General features: G+C 43.7%; 1 protein-coding gene across 5 annotated transcripts in view; it reads left to right on the top strand.

The window, feature by feature from the left end:
* ARHGEF28 (Rho guanine nucleotide exchange factor 28) overlaps positions 1–20,553 on the top strand; it is a 355,169-nt gene that overhangs the window by 132,398 nt on the left and 202,218 nt on the right. For 4 of the 5 annotated variants that reach the window (XM_040341440.1, XM_040341441.1, XM_040341443.1 and 1 more), the window contains exon 5: positions 15,932–16,115. In XM_040341440.1, the coding sequence (XP_040197374.1) occupies positions 15,932–16,115 (184 nt within the window). Of the gene's footprint in view, positions 1–15,931; positions 16,116–20,068; positions 20,327–20,553 lie in introns of those variants that run through there. The other variant, XM_040341444.1, reaches the window with a different exon arrangement.

Here is a 20,553-nt window from a genome sequence, read left to right as displayed (position 1 = left end):
TTAAATGACATTTTTGAAAAACAGCGTTTTTTTCATGCCGAAAAATGATCGTGTGTACGCGGCATTAGAGTTTCACTTTGTATGCAATCAGGCAGGCCCTTGCACTACATGGTTTTGGTAAATCTGAATAGAAAAACCTGCAGGAAAACTGGTAGTGTGTATGGGGCTTTAGTCTTTAAAGCGGACCTTCAGTCATGTTTTTTCAACTTTCCATCTATTAAGTCTTCTGCCCTTATTGTTTTAACGTTGGATAGTACAAAATGTTTTTTTCTGCAAGTAAATACCTTATACAGCTCGCTTCTTGTTTCATGTCTGGTCATTAGCCTAGGCTCATGACATCATGCACAGCTCTCTCTCTCACTCTCAGGAAGGGAGGGGGATGAGTCATACCGAGGGCCAACGAGAGCTGCAGAGCTGGATGTGTGCCTCTGTGTAAATCCAGGAAGTGAACAGGCAGCAGCTTCAGCTGCCCACAGTTAAACTGGCTGCAGCCAGACTCCGTGGAAGAAAGATTTCTGCAGCATATTTGGCAAGTACAGAATCACTGTATATATAAAATATGCAAAGTGGTTAGAGGGAAGCTTCAGAATTATTTTTAAGTGGTTAAACTCACCTCATTTGCAGACTGAAGTTTAACCCTTTGATCTAAAAGAACCAAATGATACAAAGTTTCCTTTTATCTTAGTGCTGAGCAATGTTGTGATTAAACTTTGCCGGCTTCTTTTTTTTATTTTTTTTTGACGGCTGTGAGCAGTGAACGGCTCTGCACTTGTTACATGAATCAGGTAAATTCTGGATTAAGATCGTGAGGGGGTTGAATCAAGATTGCGATCTTTTAACGATTAATCGTTCAGCTCTATGTACTGTACACCCTAAGCTTTGTGTTTATCATACGATGACAGGCAGGTAATAAAAATCAACCATGGTGACCCCTAAACTAGTATGTCTTTTATGATGGATTACTTTTTATTTGACCCTTCAGATATGGACACAAATTTATATCGCTTAAAATAAGAGTATTTAAAATATATGCCATGCTTTATACAGTATTACCTTTTACTACTAAATGACACATTCTATTGCAAAATATTTGAGGTATAGTTTTATGGCAGTAGGCTTGACACTTTAATTTTTTTACTGGCAGCTTTTGGTTTACTGCTTACTAAAATCAATGATGCAATGTTTAGCCGCTTGCATTTTATTTCTGTAGACCAGTGGTCTCCAAACTGTGGCCCGTTGGCCGAATTCGGCCCTTTGCTTGCCTATAGGTGGCCCATGGGGCACTGTTCCGCACACACTGATATAAGGCACTATTCTTCCCACTGACACCAATGATGGGGCTCATTTCTTCCACTGACACCAATGATGGGGCTCATTTCTTCCACTGACTCCAATGATGGGGCTCATTTCTTCCACTGACACCAATGATGGGGCTCATTTCTTCCACTGACACCAATGTTGGGGCTCATTTCTTCCACTGACACCAATGATGGGGCTCATTTCTTCCACTGACACCAATGATGGGGCTCATTTCTTCCACTGACACCAATGATGGGGCTCATTTCTTCCACTGACACCAATGATGGGGCTCATTTCTTCCACTGACACCAATGATGGGGCTCATTTCTTCCACTGACACCAATGATGGGGCTCATTTCTTCCACTGACACCAATGATGGGGCTCATTTCTTCCACTGACACCAATGTTGGGGCTCATTTCTTCCACTGACACCAATGATAGGGCTCATTTCTTCCACTGACACCAATGTTGGGGCTCATTTCTTCCACTGACACCAATGTTGGGGCTCATTTCTTCCACTGACACCAATGATGGGGCTCATTTCTTCTACTGACACCAGTGATTAAGCACTAGATATTCGCATTCCCGTTCGTACGAATGTTATTTTCGTACGAAAATGTTAATTTTCGTACCCGCAGAATAATGTGTACATACGAAAAAATTAAAGCACCAAAATACGAAAACGACGGGATTACGAATGAGCCGCATAACGAACAACCGCAAATACGAACGAACGATCTGACGAAAATACGACAAAACGAAAACGGCAAAAGAACGAAAATTACATCTATAAAAAAAGATTTGCATTCTGTATCCTGTTTGAATCCCCTCTCTGCTCGTATCCTCAGCCGCATGTCCACATGACACCTACAACAAAAGATTTGTATTCTGTATATTGTTTGAATCCCTTCTCTGTTCGCACCCTCAGTCGTATGCTCACACGACATCCACAACAAAAGATTTGCATTCTGTATCCTGTTTGAATCCCCTCTCTGCTCGTATCCTCAGCCGTATGTTCACACGACATCCACAACAAAAGATTTGCACTCTGTATCTTGTTTGAATCCCTTCTCTGTTTGCACCCTCAGTCGTATGCTCACACGACATCCACAACAAAAGACCCGCACCCTGTATTTTGAATTCCTTTTTTCTGTTCGTATTTTGGATTCAACAGAATGCAAATCTTTTGCCACAGATGTCACACGAACACACGATCGAAAACACCAAAAGAAAAAGGACCCAAAATACAGAATGCAAATGTTTTGTTATAAATGTCATTTTCGTTTTTTTTTGAATGGGCAGTGATTGTAGTTAGTAAAGCAGCTTCTCTTTTGTGCTGAGTAGTACTGTAAAGCCAAATAAACTTTTCTGTGGATTTTCATCTGAAGGGAGATCAGTTGGCCAGACTTTTGAACCCAAAAATGGTTTTCTGATGGAGTTTAAAAACGAACAAATTTTCTGAGAACGAACGGAAAACGATAGTTTTTATGTTTGTTGTTAAAAAAGTCTGACCAAGTGTATGGGGCTTAACAATCGTTTATATGGATGAGCCGCGTGTTGAAAGTGCCGCGAATCCCGCAATATATTTACGAAAGTACAAAATGACGAAAATCCTTTTTCTGCTCGTATCGTCAGTCGCATGCCCACATGACATCCACAACAAATTGTTATAGATGTCACACGAACACACGACCGAAAACACGAACAGAAAAAGGAATCCAAAACACAGAATGCAAATCATTGACGAAAATTCACGAAAATTATTGTCTAACAAGTAACGAACATGAATTAAACAGAATAACGAACCATCCCGCATGTACGAAAATAAAACGGTAACGAAAATACGAAACGATCGGAATACGGAATAATCTTGTCGTACGAAAAACGAACGGGAATGAACAGGAAAACGGGCGTCTTACGAAAAACGAACGGGAACGAACCTATGGAACGATACGAAACGGAACAAAAAAAAACTAAAAAAAATTCTGTGCACATGTCTATTAAGCACTAAACCTTCTCCTCCTCTTCCTCCTGATAACTGGCACCATATTTTTTTTTTTTACTCCCACTGACCACCAAACCTGAGATAATCCCACTGACATTTGTGCATTTTCTACTAGAAATTGCCACAGTGACTCGGAAAATCTGAATGACAGAAAACTGGCCCTTTTGTTTAGAAAGTTTGGAGACCCTTGCTGTAGACAATCACCCCCTAATAGGTTCAGTGCATTAAAGAGTAACTCCAGGTTTCTTAAGGAAAGAAAACATTCCCCTCTCGGTGATCTACTGTATGTACATTGCAGGGATTTTAACAAATTTTGTTGCTACCTTTTGTTCTGATGAAATTGCCGTTTGTCTATGTCCATGTGCAAGTGAATCTAATAGGAGTGATTTTATAATGATCAAGCAGCTGCCTTTGGGAGAATATCACCAAAAATGACATTTATGTTGCAGGGGATGCTCAAAATCTTAGTGCAGACTTCTGAGAAAATAAGTAAGCCAATCACACAAAAAGGAAATTATATTTCTGGGTGGGCATTCTGTATGCCATCTGTGTACAGAACAATTTCAGGTAGCCATATTGCATTGCATTTTTACAGAAAATTACAGCGCTGCAGATTGAAAAGGAAAGGTCATTTTTAATAACATTCAGTTACAATATGATGTGTAGCGATTGTATAAACAATGTGATATCCCCTCCCCCATAAAAGTGGAGGTACTCTTTAAATCAGGGGTGGGCAATTATTTTTTCGATGGGGCCACATGAGAAACTAAAAATATTTTGGAGGGCCGGGCCAAAAGGCTAAACTCAATACTGCATAAAATCAATTGTATTTCTTTATAAAAAGCAGTAAATATCATTGTTGGACAACTGGTACGAGTACTTGTTATAGTTAAACAATGAAAAAGTGAGGTTGCCTTACAAGAAAAAAAAATTAATTTATTAAACAAAATTTCCCAAAACAATGAAAATGTTTCACTATTTGTGACTCATATTAGTGAAAATTTCCAGAGAGGATCAGAGACTGCGCACATGATACCAGAGAGGATCAGAGACTGCGCACATGATACCAGAGAGGATCAGAGACTGCAGACATGATACTAGAGAGGATCAGAGACTGCAGACATTGTCCCCATAAAGTCCTGCCAAACGACAATGTATGCCGTGTCATAAATTATGGTTTATGTATGTCTTCTTGTCTTAGTGATTGATTCACATCACAACTTCATTGATAGCTTTTTTTTTTTGTATGATTTTTAGTTTTGCTCATTACTGCCACACACGTGCAATGCATGGCTGCATGTGTGTGGCAGTGATGAGCAAAAGCAAAAATCATACAAAAAATAAGGGTATCCATTTCAAATCAATGAAGTTGTGATGTTAATCAATCACTAAGACATACATCTGCCAGTGTGCCATCAATTGCTGCCAGTGTGCCATCAATTGCTGCCAGTGTGCCATCAATTGCTGTCAGTGTGCCATCAATTGCTGTCAGTGTGCCATCAATTGCTGCCAGTGTGCCATCAATTACTGCCAGTGTGCCATCAATTGCTGCCAGTGTGCCATCAATTGCTGCCAGTGTGCCACCAGTGTGCCATCAATTGCTGCCAGTGTGCCATCAATTGCTGCCAGTGTGCCATCAATTGCTGCCAGTGTGCCACCAGTGTGCCATCAATTGGTGCCAGTGTGCCATCAATTGGTGCCAGTGTGCCATCAATTGCTGCCAGTGTGCCACCAGTGTGCCATCAATTGCTGTCAGTGTGCCATCAATTGCTGTCAGTGTGCTATCAATTGCTGCCAGTGTGCCATCAATTGCTGCCAGCATCCCCACAAGCAAGTACCTGATGATGATGATGAAATCTCTGTCCTGTCAGTGTTTTGCTGCCTGCAGTCCTCGGCCGTCTCGGGTCTCCTACAACAGCCTGTGCAGTGTGCACAGTGTGAGGTGAGGAGTCGGGACCGGGTCATTACTTGGCGGGAATTGGGGGACTTTTTTTGAATTCGGGGACACTCACTCCACGTGGTGGCGGGCGGCTGGGAATGCCGTCAGCGTGGGGTGGGAAAGGAAGCGTGGCCAGCTCCAATGGCTTCTTCGGCTGAATCAGCGGGGGGCGGGAAAGGAGGCGCGGCTAACACCCACGGGTTTCTTCGGCTGCACCAGCGGGGGGGGGCGGGAAAGAGGTGCGGCTAACACCCGCAATTCTTTCGGCTGCAAATTCCGACTTCAAATTCAGATTTCTAGCGATCCGCCCGGGGGCCGCATTTAAAGGTCCGCCGGGCCGTATACGGCCCGCGGGCCGTAGTTTGCCCACCTCTGCTTTAAATGATCAGATGTGTTCTTGGTTAGCTGCATGGTGAGACCTTAGAAGCTCCCATTAGATACAGAAGGTGCTACTTACCTGCCCCGGTGCTTCTTTCCCATTACTTCATTACATACGGTAGTTCACAGACATCAGTATTTCTCAACTGTGGACCTAAAAGACCCCAAACAGATCATGCTTTCCAGATAGTATGTTAATTAGATTGGCCATACTATTGTCTGACTGTACAAAAGCAGCTTTTTATTCTGTGAAGAGTTTATTTTTTTACTACTAGTTCCTAGACTGAAAGTTCCAGATTTAATAAGTATTAAAGAGGCTATCATTAATATTTTGTTATTTCCATAAGCTAGCTTCTTACAAACCTGAAAGACATACATGCAGAATATTAATGTCATTTTGCATTGGGAATTGTTTAGTGTAGTATAGTATAAATTTATATTCTGGCAAAATGTGTATCTCGAATATCCTAAAGGGGTTTTTTTTTTTTTTTTTTTCAGTGCCCTTGGTAAATTTCCAAGCAGTAATACTGAAGCTCGCCAATAGAGGGAGCCCTGTTTACTCGTATCATAGCATTTTGTTTGTTTCCTGAACAGAAAAGACAGCTTTATTCACATCTTGTTTGTTGCTTTTAAATAGCACCTAACATTGTGTGCATCCATGCTTGCAATACCTAAGATGCTTTCAACACCTGACGTTTTGACCTTTTTATTATATATGAGGAAGCGATGACGCTCAAAGGACAATGTAGTTCAATCCTACCAGTCTGTATAATATAACACATGTATTATTATGACTTATTAAATATTTCCTACTAATCATTGAATAGGGTGAATTTGGTGTGAAGTTGGCATAGTGTGCATTGTGAATTGACAGCTCATTGTACATCACACTGATGATGTATCCAACTTCCAAGAGTTGTACACCTTTGTGTGCAACAGAATTAGGAAAGATTGTCCAATCAGTGCCCACAGTACCTGACCACCTGCAACCATGCTCAGTGTACATGACCACTGGGAACCATACCCTCTGTACTTGTCCCCCGGGAACCATATTTACTGTACATGACCACCAGGAACCATGCCTTCTGTATATGTCCCCCATGACTCATATTCACTGTACATGACCACCGGGAACCATGCCTTTGGTACATGTCCCCCGGGAACCATATTCACTGTACATGACCCCCGGGAACCATGCCTTCTTTATATGTCCCCCATGACTCATATTCACTGTACATGACCACCAGGAACCATGCCTTCTGTATACTGTATGTCCTCTATGACTCATATTCACTGTACATGACCACCGGGAACCATGCCTTCTGTATACTGTATGTCCTCCATGACTCATATTCACTGTACATGACCACCAGGAACCATGCCTTCTGTATACTGTATGTCCTTCATGACTCATATTCACTGTACATGACCACCAGGAACCATGCCTTCTGTATACTGTATGTCCTCCATGACTCATATTCACTGTACATGACCACCGGGAACCATGCCTTTGGTACATGTCCCCCGGGAACCATATTTACTGTACATGACCCCCGGGAACCATGCCTTCTTTATATGTCCCCCATGACTCATATTCACTGTACATGACCACCAGGAACCATGCCTTCTGTATACTGTATGTCCTCCATTACTCATATTCACTGTACATGACCACCAGGAACCATGCCTTCTGTATACTGTATGTCCTCCATGACTCATATTCACTGTACATGACCACCAGGAACCATGCCTTCTGTATACTGTATGTCCTCCATGACTCATATTCACTGTACATGACCACCCGGAACCATGCCTTCTGTATACTGTATGTCCTCCATGACTCATATTCACTGTACATGACCACCAGGAACCATGCCTTCTGTATACTGTATGTCCTTCATGACTCATATTCACTGTACATGACCACCGGGAACCATGCCTTCTGTATATGTCCCCCATGACTCATATTCACTGTACATGACCACCGGGAACCATGCCTTCTGTATACTGTATGTCCTTCATGACTCATATTCACTGTACATGACCACCGGGAACCATGCCTTCTGTATATGTCCCCCATGACTCATATTCACTGTACATGACCACCGGGAACCATGCCTTTGGTACATGTCCCCCGGGAACCATATTCACTGTACATGACCCCCGGGAACCATGCCTTCTTTATATGTCCCCCATGACTCATATTCACTGTACATGACCACCAGGAACCATGCCTTCTGTATACTGTATGTCCTCCATGACTCATATTCACTGTACATGACCACCGGGAACCATGCCTTCTGTATATGTCCCCCATGTCTCATATTCACTGTACATGACCACCGGGAACCATGCCTTCTGTATATGTCCCCCATGACTCATATTCACCGTACATGACCACCGGGAACCATGCCTTCTGTATATGTCCCCCATGACTCATATTCACTGTACATGACCACCGGGAACCATGCATTTGGTACATATCCCCCGGGAACCATATTCACTGTACATGACCACCGGGAACCATGCATTTGGTACATATCCCCCGGGAACCATATTCACTGTACATGACCACCGGGAACCATGCCTTTGGTACATGTCCCCCGGGAACCATATTCACTGTACATGACCACCGGGAACCATGCCCTCTGTACATGTCCCCCAGCCAGGAACCATATGACCACCTGCAGAAATGGGGATTGAGTGCTGTGTCCTCAATCTCCTTTCTCTGTCTCAAAGATGAAACATCAGGGGGTCGGTTTAGAACCCTAATATCTCACCAAAGCCCCCCAATGGGCCCTGAAAAACGCCTGCTGTGAAAGGGTCACGCTGTGGGACCATAATCAAGGGCCCTGTGGTGGAAGTAAATGGCCCCCGGGATCAGTGGGAAGGACCTCGGCCAGGGGTCAGGAGGGCCCGGCTTTGTTTTTTGTTTTTTTTGTACTGGGGCCCTGAAGGTTCTAGTTATGCCTCTAATGCATGCTCGTCTATTGAACTGCCTTTAAATACAGCATTTTCACCAAATTCACATAATCACAGCATGTTGGTGTGCGCTGGGCCTATTGGAAAGGTTTCAGCTTGTCGTTGTATTGTGCCTGCGTTAAAATGCTCATCCTGGATGACCCCAAGGTTGGCGCTGTTCTTCTGTAGAGATAAGCCAAAAAAATACATTGTCAGGGGGTACTCCTTGGAAGTGTTACAATTACAAAAAAATTACACTTAATGCGTTATTAAAACCCAAACCAAAAATGTATTATATTGCAGCTTACCAATCATTAGATGTGATGGCTGCATTAGTTTTTACTTTTTCTCCCCCCCCCTTTGTTTTCACCTGGTGATCTGGCCAGTAACACACCTCCTGTATTGAGTGCCCCCCACTCTGGATTAAGGAACACAGGAGACGCAGCAGCATTGCCATTCTAGGGGCAAAGAAGTGTTAGATGTACTAGCAGATTTAAATACTCTAACAAATGGACGTTGAACTCCAGTTAATACTTTTATAAGCGGTTACAGCAAACAGTTTTTTGGATAAAGATTTTACATAAAAGCTGACACTTTTAAGCATCCCTGTCAGTGATATATGGTTTGTCTCATCTCTAACTGCAAGAGAGCTTTTCTGTTGAGAATAATACTGGCAGGATCACCAGATAAAAATAGAAGAAAAAAGCCTTAAAAATAAAACAAATGTAGACATAACATCCGAGAATGGATACGCTGCAATGTAAATGCTCGCTTTTGGGTTTAATACTGCTTTAACCACTTGCTGACCGCCCTATAGCAGTTGCACTGCTACAGGGTGGCAGCTCTGTGCAGGATCATGTATTTATATAAGATTCTACACTTCTGCCTGCAGGGGGCAGAAGCCAATCTGCGGGTGCCAGGCACTCGATGTCCTCCAGCACCCACCGATCGTCGGTAAACACAGAACGGGTATCTGCCCAGGGGGGGGAAGGGATAGATTCTGTGTTCCTGCAAAGCGTAGATTAGAATCCATTTCTTCCCCTAGTAAAATAAGCATATACAGTACACAAAAAAAACTCTAGCTAGGCACAGTTAACTCATTGATTGCTCTAGATGTTTAAGCCCTTCCCAGCTAGTGTCATCAGTAAAGTTACAGTGCATATTTTTAGCACTGATCACTGTATTTGTGTCACTGGTTCCTGCAAAGTATCAAAAGTGTCAGTGTCCGATTGTCCGCCACAATATCCCAGTCCTGCTATAAGTTGCTGATCGCTGCCATTACTGGTAGAAGAAAAAATCAAGAACATAAATATATACCATAGTTTGTAGACGCTCTTACATTCACGTAAACCAAACACATGTAGCAGAATACATATTGGCCTAAATTTAGAGTATGGCACAAGGGCAAACCTAACAGGACATGGCCGTCCACCTAAACTGACAGGCCGGTCAGGCATCATCCCAGTATAAATTTTTTTAGAGCCGGCGATTGGCTTTCCAGGGATAACAACCGATGTGGCTAAAAGCTGTTATCCCCGCTCTTACCGGGCCTCCCATCCCACCGGGAGACCCGATCTACGAGCCGCCGCCTCCAGTGCCTAGCCGCAGACTGGAACAAAACCGCAAACGGCCTCGATCCAGTCTTTTCAATGTAAACACGGAAGCGGCATCACAACGTCCCTTCCGGTTTAGCGTGGCATGTTTGGTATGTATCTACTCGGCGTAACATCATCATTCACATTATACAAAAAAAATTGGGCTAACTTTTATTTTTAATTTTTTTTTTTTTTTATTCAAGTGTCCTTTTTCCAAAAAGTTCGGTTTAAAACACTGCTGCACAAATACCGTGTGACATAAAATATTGCAACAATCGCCATTTTTTTCTCTGCTAAAAAAATATATATAATGTTTGGGGGTTCTAAGTAATTTTCTAGCAAAAAATAGGATTTTTCTCCGTCTGCAGACACTGACAGCCGCTATCCCATAGGGATACATGTATGTCCGTATTTCATCTGAAAACGAATGGATGGAATACGGACATACGGTCCGCACGTGTGAAAGGGCCCCAAAAGTTGTCCTGTGGACAGATTCTCCCACATGAGCTGTGGATCTCTGCAGCTCTTCCAGAGTTCCCATGGGCCTCCTGGCTGCTTCTCTGAATAACCCTTTCATGACTGAGCCCATTTCTGACATATCGTGTTTACAAGTTAAAATCCTATTTTTCCATCCGTCTGCGGATCAGATCGTGTGAACACAGACAGACGGTCCGTGTTCATCCGATCCCCCCCCCATAGAGGAAAGCAGAGATCTGACAGGGCGGTGATGAGAAATGTTAGGATCCTCACGGTATCCATGAGTGTGAAAGGGCCCTTAGTCATGCACTCCACAGATCTGGCCTTTATGGAAGAGTGGCACGAAGAAAGCCGTTGTTGAAAGAAAGCCATAAGAAGCCCCGCAGTTTTTACGAGAAGCCATGTGGGGGACACAGCAAACAGGTGGAACAAAGTGCTCTTGTCTGGTGAGACCAAAGTGTAACTTTTTGGTCGAATTGCAAAACACTATGGGCCGGATTCAGATAGCCCAGCGTAATGATGTCCGATACGTTACGCCGCCGTAAATTAGGGCGCAAGTTCCGTATTCATAAAGAACTTGCGCCCTAAGTTACGGCGGCGTAACGTATGTGGGCCGGCGTAAGCCCGCCTAATTCAAATGGGGATGATGTGGGCGTGTTTTATTTAAATTAATGGTGACCCTGCGTATTTTACGGCGCATGCCCCGTTCGTGAAAAAATCCCAGTGCGCATGCTTGAAATTCCGCCGCAAATCATCATTGCTTTCGACGTGAACGTAAATTACGTCCAGCCCTATTCGCGAACAACTAACGCAAACAATGTAAAAAATCCAAAATTTGACGCGGGAACGACGTCCATACTTAACATTGCGTACGCCTCATAATAGCAGGAGCAACCTTACGCCGAAAAAGCCTAACGTAAACGAGGTAAAAAACTAGCACCAGGCGTACGTAAATTTGTGAATCGGCGTATCTAGGTCATTTGCATATTCTACGACGAAAACGACGGAAGCGCCACCTAGCGGCCAGCGTAAATATGCACCCTAAGATACGACGGTGTAAGACTTACACCAGTCGGATCTTAGGCTAATGTCGGCGTATCTTGCTTTCTGAATACAGAAAGAAGATACGCCGGCGCAGCTTTGAATTTACGCGGCGTATCTATAGATACACTGGCGTAAATCCTTGCTGAATCCGGCCCTATGTGTGGCGGAAAACTAACACTGCACATCACCCTGAACACACCATCCCCACTGTGAAACATGGTGGTGGAAGCATCCTGTTGTGGGGGTGATTTTTTTCAGCAGGTAAAGGAAAGCTGGTCAGAGTTGATGGGAAGATGGATGGAGCCAAATACAGGGCAATCTTAGAAAAAAACCTATTTGAGTCTGAAAAATACTTGAGACTGGGGTTCACCTTCCAGCAGGATAACGACCCTAAAAATACAGCCAGAGCTACAATGGAATGGTTTAGATCAAAGCATATTCATGTGTTAGAATTCCCCAGTCAAAGTCCAGACCTAAATCCAATTGGAAATCTGTGGCAAGACTTGAAAATTGCTGTTCACAGACGCTCTCCATCCAATCTGACAGAGCTTGGACTATTTTAAGAAGAATGGGCAACAATGTCACTCTCTAGGTGTGCAAAGCTGGTAGAGACATCCCCAAAAAGACTTGCAGCTGTAATTGCAGCGAAATGGGGTTCTACAAAGTATTGACTCGGGGGGGGGGGGGGGGGGGGGGGAGAATACAAATGCATGCCACACTTTTCACATATTCATTTAAAAAAAAAAATGAAAACCATTTATAATTTTCCTTCCTCTACACAAATTTGTGTTGGTCTATCACATAAAGTCCCAATAAAAAACATTTGTTTTTGGTTGCAACATGAGAAAATGTGGAAAATGTTAAGGGGTATGAATACTTTTTCAAGGCACTGTATATTGCTGTGCTGTACGCTACTTCACCCGGCGCGATTGTCAAAGAAGAACACCCAGTGGAATTCGCTGTCCCCGGTGTACAGTCATGTGCAGTGTTTGCTGAAGCTGTAATCCTGTTCAGATGCAGTGATCTAAAGGTTAGATCGTGTCCGACACGGAGAGAAAAAGTTCTCAAGAAAGTTTTCCTAAAATACACAGAGCCAGCTGTGCTGCACTCTCTGCTCGCTCTCTGGGGATTGGGGATGAGCCCTCGAATAATTCCCATATAGTTCTGCACAACATCCTCTTGGCTGTGTTTGTTTTTTATGATGTGTAAACAATCGTTCAATTAAGAGGAGTTACTCAAAGCTTTCCTATGGCTTTTAGAAACTGGTTTGGCTTGATGTAGATCAGTGGTTCTCAACCTCGGTCCACAAGTACCCCCATCGGGCCATGTTTTGGGAACTTCCATTAGATAAAATGGTTCTTATCAATATCATGTTATTGATTTAAAGCAGATGTGCAAAGTAAAGGAAAACCTGAAAACATGGCCCGTTGGGGGTACTTGAGGACTGAGGTTGAGAACCACTGATGTAGATAATATAGATGGGGATTTTTGGAACAACTTGATCATTTACATGCGACGTAAAGGGATGTTTGACATGGACAGCAAAATGGTTGTAATGTGCATTTGTATGGCCCCACCCACCCCGACCACCCACCTAAATCCCAACTTTGCAGCTGAAAAGGGTGGTACACATGCGGCGGCCACAATGTTTTGCTTGACTTGATGGTGGCACTGCCGGGATCGGTGAGGATGAGAGAACGTTCGTGATAGGCGGAACTCTGTCTGCTGAGAAACGCCTATCACGGAAGGGACAAGAGGAGACCGCGAGTTTTAAACAATGGACGCCCGCAGACTCTCAATATTTCCAGGTACACTGACTCGAGTATAAGATGAGGGGGCATTTTCAGCCCAAAAAAATCTGTAATCTGCATTTGTATGGCCCCACCCACCCCGACCACCCACCTAAATCCCAACTTTGCAGCTGAACAGGGTGGTACACATGCGGCGGCCACAATGTTTTGCTTGACTTGATGGTGGCACTGCCGGTCAACCTCACCCATTGGGGTCAATTGGACTGTACTGCAACTGCAGGCTCGTGGTTGTAATGTATATCAAAACGAAATCACCCTTGGGATAAAAACAAAAAAAGGTTAATGCCCCCTCCCAAAAATAAATAAGAAAAACACATTCAGGAAGCCACAGGATCACCTCCTGAATGTCTGGCAGCCAATGAGCCAAAGATCTACCACCCTCCTGAAAAGATTTTTACCATGCTCCTTGCATGCAGTGCACCTGATTGGTTCCCAGTCCTAACCCTCTTTCTCCCAGTCTGAGCTCAACTGTGCAGGAGATTACAGGAGATATGACGTCAAATACAAAGTAAAAAAATGCAACTACAGTAAAACCTTGGATTGCGAGCATAATTTGTTCCAGAAGCATGCTTGTAATCCAAAGCACTTGTATATGAAAGCGAATTTCCTCATAAGAAATAATGGAAATTCAAATGATTTGTTCCACAACCATTTATTCATAGGTTCTTCAGTTTATAGTCCATATAAAATGATTCTAGCAATGTGACCAGGTTGTGTAATCATAAAATGTCCCTCCACAAATGGAAGCTTCCACAAGAGGATTAGAAGCAAAATCCAGCAGGAGCTACAGAGTATAAAAGAGAAGAGAGGCGCCTCTAAGTGTAGCAATATGTTACTAAATGTTGTACCTTCATTAAATGCAACCATATTGCTACACTTGGAGGCGCCTCTCTGCTCTTTTATACTCAGTTGTGACATGACGCTCCTCTTATATCAAGACATCACTTGTATATCAAGTCGAAATTTTATTAAATAATTTAGATTTAGATTGTCTTGCAAAATGCTCTTAAACCAAGTTACTCTCAAACCAAGGTTTTATTGTAATTTATTCATATTTCTTCTACCCAGTGATCGATCACATGGATGATTGTATGATGTATCTGTACAGCAGCTCAGAAATTGAAAGGCAGCATCCTAGGTGTGGACTAACGTGCACAGATGGCAAAGTAATAAAGACTGTACAGGCATTGGATTCCCAGGATTGTGTCCTTTCTGGACCAGCATTTTAGTACAGGGGTTAGATGCTGAACCTCGAGGATGCCTGAACAAAGATGGCGCTGTCCTTCACAAGGGCGAAAGAAAGATGAAAGCTTCCTCAGGATGAGCACTAGCCGTTTTATGAGCTAATGAGCTAATAAACGTTTTGTTTGTTACGGGTTCCTTTTCATCACTGCTCATAAAAATAATAAGAAACACAGCTAACTATGAAGCTTGCATACACCTAATGTATGAATTCTCTTTTTTATTCAACATAGTATTACCGTATATACTTGAGTATAAGCCGACCCGAGTATAAGCCGAGGTACCTAATTTTACCCCCAAAAAACTGGGTAAACGTATTTACTCGAGTATAAGCCTAGGGTGAGAATGCAGCAGCCACTGTAAGAGGAAAAGAGGATCAACAGCCCATTTGCACGACTCACTATGCCCATTGCAACCTCACTGTGCCCATCGTCACTGTGCCCATCGTCACTGTGCCCATTGTCACTGTGCACATCGTCATCACTGTACCTGAAATTGAGAGGCTGCGGGCGTCCATTCAATGTTTAAAACTCACGGTCCCCTCCTGGTCCCTTTCGTGATAGGCGTTTCTCAGCTGACACTGTTCCGTCTATCACGGACGTTCTCTCATCCTCGGACTCAGTTTCCCAGCAGATACCGTGTTCAGTGTTCCGCCAATCACGGACGTCCGAGGATGAAAAGGCGTCCGTGATTGGCGGAACACTGAACACCGTGTCTGCTGGGATCGGTGAGGATGAGAGAATGTTCGTGATAGGCGTTTCTCAGCAGAGTTCCGCCTATCACGGAAGGGACAAGAGGAGACCGCGAGTTTTAAACGATGGACGCCCGCAGCCTCTCAATATTTCCAGGTACACTGACTCGAGTATAAGCTGAAGGGGCATTTTCAGCCCAAAAAAAGGGCAGCCCTGTGCATATTGTACATTCACATTAGTGCCTACCCTCAAGGAGATTACAATCTAATGCATACATATACATATCAGGACCAGTTTAGGCAGAAGCCAACTAACCTCACAGCAAATTCTTTGGAGAGTGGCAGGAACAGGGAGAACATGCAAACTCCATGCGGATATTGTCCTGACCGCGAGAAGTACTAAGCCACTGTCCTGCCCCATGAATGGACTTGCTTTCTCTTTTTTCAGAGGTCAGTAATGTAATGTTTGCTTTCTGTTTTTTTTCCAGAGGATCTGTGCCATGAGACGCTCCTACATCTAACAATGAGACTAGGGCTCTTGGAACTGTCACATTACTTCATCTCTCTGCCTGGAGGAAGGGCAGCACTGAGCAAAGTAAACACAGAAGGAGAGACTCCAGTAGATCTCGCTATTCGGAATGGTCACAGCAGACTGGTCAATCTGTTGAGCAAGTGAGTAAAGCTGCTGCTATTCCGTTGTGTATTACTTTTACATAGAATATTTTCCATCAAATTTCTCCACCGATCTGTTCGCCTGGTGAAACAAAGTGACCTACCAATACTTTGAGTATGGAAATGAATTCCACACAACAGCAGCTCTAGTGCTTGGTGATTGGTCACTTAGGTACCCATTCCTGTCACATGGTGTCAAGGAAAGGGTCTTCTGCTTTGTGTAAGCTCCCAAGAAGCTTGCAGGGGGCTTCTTCCATGGACAGAAGGGGCGATCAGGGATTGACAAAAAGTATGCACAGCTGTCAAGGGCTGCAGTTAAGCCAAGCCCTTTGTTTGCCCTCTCTGGGCAAAGTGCAAGTTCACTTTATTGGATAACAGCATTAAAAAACAAAGACTTTGTGTATTTATAAGACAGCCATAAATATGGGTTCCAGCTTTCATTGGCTAACAAAGACCATGATGTTTTTTCAACAACTGGAGGGTCTGTAAGAAACAATTTTCCTCCAGTGCAGCCTCCTGGCATTTCTGTGACAAGTCACACCTACGCAGGTCTGACCACAGTGAATAGCAATATTTATGATCTTATTGTAATAGAATATGAATAATCCCAATGCAGGAGTAGAGACCAGGCCATATGCAGATACATTGCACTACACATGTATAAACTGTTTTGACCATTGGATGACATGGACAACCTTTGGGATATGTCTGCTGTTCTCCACAGATTAGACAGGGGTAAGCCAACATGCATTGCTCTTCTGCTGACAAGGGGATGTTCATTTTATGGGGGAAAAAGATCATCTTGTGGCATGACCAATACTGGTGCTCTGATCTCAAGCCACGATGTATAGCTATGTAAGAACTGTGAGAAACCATATCTAACAAATGTAAGTTAAAAGGTAAATGGTGGCGCTAAGTGATAAAAAATGCATAGATAAGTATTACACACCCAATAAGTAGTGCTGTGCAAACATGAAAAATATGAAAACAGTCCATATAATGAGACAATAAAGACAAAGTGGTATCTTCGTGATGAGAAGTTCAGTTGATTGACTGATCCGACATCGCCCCACGTGATCACTATCGTGTCCCCACTCCCCAATTAGATGTACACTCACCAGCATTAATTGCCTCACACTCTAGTGTTTGGCATATAAAGCAGTAAACCCCCTGGGGTCAAGTATTACAAATCACAAATGTTCCAAGTATCCAGAGACCCAGAATCCGAAATATGTGGAAGAAAATAAGACTCCAAATTGTGTAATAACGTCAAACATTGGATATATTAAAATCACACAGAGTAATGGTAATGCTCTTGCAAGAAGGCAAATTTAACCACTTGCCACCAGGCCAATTCTGACATTTCTCCAGTAAAAATCATAATTTCTTTGCTAGAAAATTACATAGAACCCCCAAACATTATATGTTTTTTTTAGCAAAGACCCTATAGAATACAATGGTATTTGCACAGCTATACCTAGTCAGTGTCCATCATTTCCTGTCCTTACAGGACCCCGGTAAACTGTCAGTATTCTCGGCCCATGCAGTCAAGTTCCTCCTACGGGGCATACAGAAGCACCAACCCCTAGTCGGTGGCAAAAATATCATGAGTGCCCTCTTCAGGCACATGTCTGAAATCCTTACTCGTTCTCCGTTTTGGGGCTTTGCCCATCCTAGTCATCCAAGCGGCCATCTACGGTTTCCTACGACCTAGTGAATATACCTTCAGTGGCTACGGCAGTCTGACACTGCTCCGACGCCACCTGACTTGCTTTCCGAATGATTACACCCTTCATCTCATCTTCATCTCAACGCAACAAACCGTCCCCCGGGGGTTGACATCAACCCCTTTTCATACTAACAAAGCCTGATGCCCAGTGACGTTGCTCGACCAACTACTGTCCCATCTACCCAGCCAATTTGATGGTAGTTCGTTGCTACCCTTTTTAACCAGCCCCATGAGTGGCAGCAAGTTTATCAAGCATGACAGAATCCTCCTAAGAAACTTGGGCTTCAACCCCAGTCAGTTCTCTGGACATTCCTTCTGCATTGGAGCAGCCTCAGCTGCCTCCCATCATTGGGTACTGGACCACGTAATCAAGAAACTAGGTTGATGAAAGTCCACTTGTTTTGCCACATATCCCAAATCCTTAGGAAGAAATGGCACAAGCCCTTCACCAAGCTGGCTCAATAACCACAAGAATCAATTAAGAGCTATTCCCCTATCTGAGTCTTTTTGCCTTCTTTTCTTGGCATACCGCCCAGACCACCAAGGCACACTTTAGGACTATTTATGTTGTAAGTCTTGACACGTGTTTGTGATCCACATCTCTATCGGTCATACGGCCACGACCATAAATAAGAATGCCAGTATGGTGTCCTGAACTTATGGGAGGAGCCCGGAGGAGGGTATTTAAGCAGCCCACTGGCCCATGCTCTTTGTCGGTTCCAGTGTGCGATACCCACCCCCCTTCCCTTTTCCCTATATATGCCCAAGCAGGCAATAACTGACTATAAAAGGCGAGAGAAATGCTGGTTTAAAGCCAGCCATACATGGATTGAAATTCCAAATTCATTCCAAATTTCAACCTATGTATGGACAGGCTGGCGGAACACAATAGCCCCCATCAACACTCATTGGGGTTGATTTACTAAAACTGGAGACTGTAGAATCTGGTGCAGCTCTGCATAGAACCCAATCAGCTTCCAGGTTTTTTTGTTAAAGCTCAATTGAGCAAGCTGAAATTAAAAGCTGATTGGCTACCGTGCACAGCTGTACCAGAATTTGCACTCTCAAGTTGTAGTAAATAAACCTCATTGTGTTGATGGGGGGAATCAAACAATTTTATTTTCTTCAACCCATGGTTAGAGGAAAGAAAATCGCATCATGTATGGCCTGTATTAGCCTAGTACAAACAGGCCCAACGTCGGCCGGCATCAGCCGGTTCAATAAAAAGTGGCCAACATTCGGCCAGCTTCTGTCAAAGGCTCATGGCCGAAAAAGGTCTGCTGACCAGCTCCCTATTAGGCCTTGTACACACGGTCGTTCCAATCCGATGAGAATGGTCCGACGGACCGTTTTCATCGGTTCACCGCTGAAGTGGCCTGATGGTCTGATGTGCGTACACACCATCGTTCCAAGAAACGATCGGGTCAGAACGCGGTAACGTCAAACACACGACGTGCTGAATAAAACAAAGTTCAATGCTTCCAAGCATGCGTCGACTTGATTCTGAGCATGCGCGGGTTTTGAACCGATGCTTTTCTGTACTAACCATTGGTATGGATCGATCGGGCAGCGGTCCATCGGTTCGGTTTTGAAGCATGTTTTAAAATTTTGGACCGAAGGAAAACAGACCGATGGGTTATACACACGGTCGGTTTGGACCGATGAAACTGAACCTCGGTCCATTCTCATCGGTTTTGTCCGACCGTGTGTACGGGGCCTTAGTGTTCTCAGCCAGTGGCTAAGAGTGCTGACCTGAGTGTTCTGGTGGAGGGGCTGCCCCCTGTCAGAACAGCAGGGGAGATTGCTGTACTAACATTGGGTTGTTGGTATAGCTGCTTTTTTTTCAACCCAGTGGGGGTAGTAGTGTATGCTAGGCTTTAGTCTACCCATAATGTGCTTTGAGTGTAAATATTTTACACTCAAAGTACATTTTACTGCCTGTTATTGCCCTTTAGTACCCCTTTATGGTCTTTAAAGCCCGATAAATGTAATTAACAGTTTCCCAAAGACATTTCGCAGCACATCATGACTTATGTGAATACTTTAATGCTTCTTAAACCCCAGCGAGGACTGGTGTGTATCCCTGCAAACCTCTTCCTGGTTATGTATTAGTAAAGCAGGTCTGCAGACGTGATGTAAGAACTATTTATGTCTCAGACAAAGCAAAAAGTCCCCAATGTATGGGAGTCTCGTTCTGTGCTGCCTGGTATTTCACAGTTTACTCTCAGTCCTCGTTCTGCGCCTGTGTCATTTCTATCAGGGATGTGCACACTGCCATTGGTATGACACAAAAGCACGTCCGTGTCTGCTGGTACATTGTGTTATGAAAGTCTCATTTGTTTATAACTACTTAAACAATGCTGAGCTCCCTTGAGGCGCTGTCTGTTTTTACCAGTGGCAGACGTACAGAGCTGCTCCCTTCCAGTAAGCCGGTCAGTAGGAGTGCTTCCATGCTTGGCTCTGTACACACCGATCCATGGAGGTAATTCAGTTTTCTTCCAATTGCATTGCATAGAGATAATGAGCTCTGTTTATTTAATTCTACAACATCACTGACAACCTATTTGGTGGATCAGGCACACTGAGAAATACCATTCTTCGCTTTACGTAGATCAGATGCTAGTGAGGATATTGGGGGGGAAGCCAGAAAACGTATCTTTCTTCTTTTTTTTTTTTTATATGTTTTATTAATTTAACCCTTCCTCTTCA

This window comes from Rana temporaria, chromosome 1, assembly GCF_905171775.1.
Source record: "Rana temporaria chromosome 1, aRanTem1.1, whole genome shotgun sequence".
In the NCBI taxonomy this organism is placed as follows: domain Eukaryota; kingdom Metazoa; phylum Chordata; class Amphibia; order Anura; family Ranidae; genus Rana; species Rana temporaria.
The sequence above is the reverse complement of the archived record's forward strand: the minus strand, read 5'-3'. Positions and strand labels throughout refer to the sequence as shown.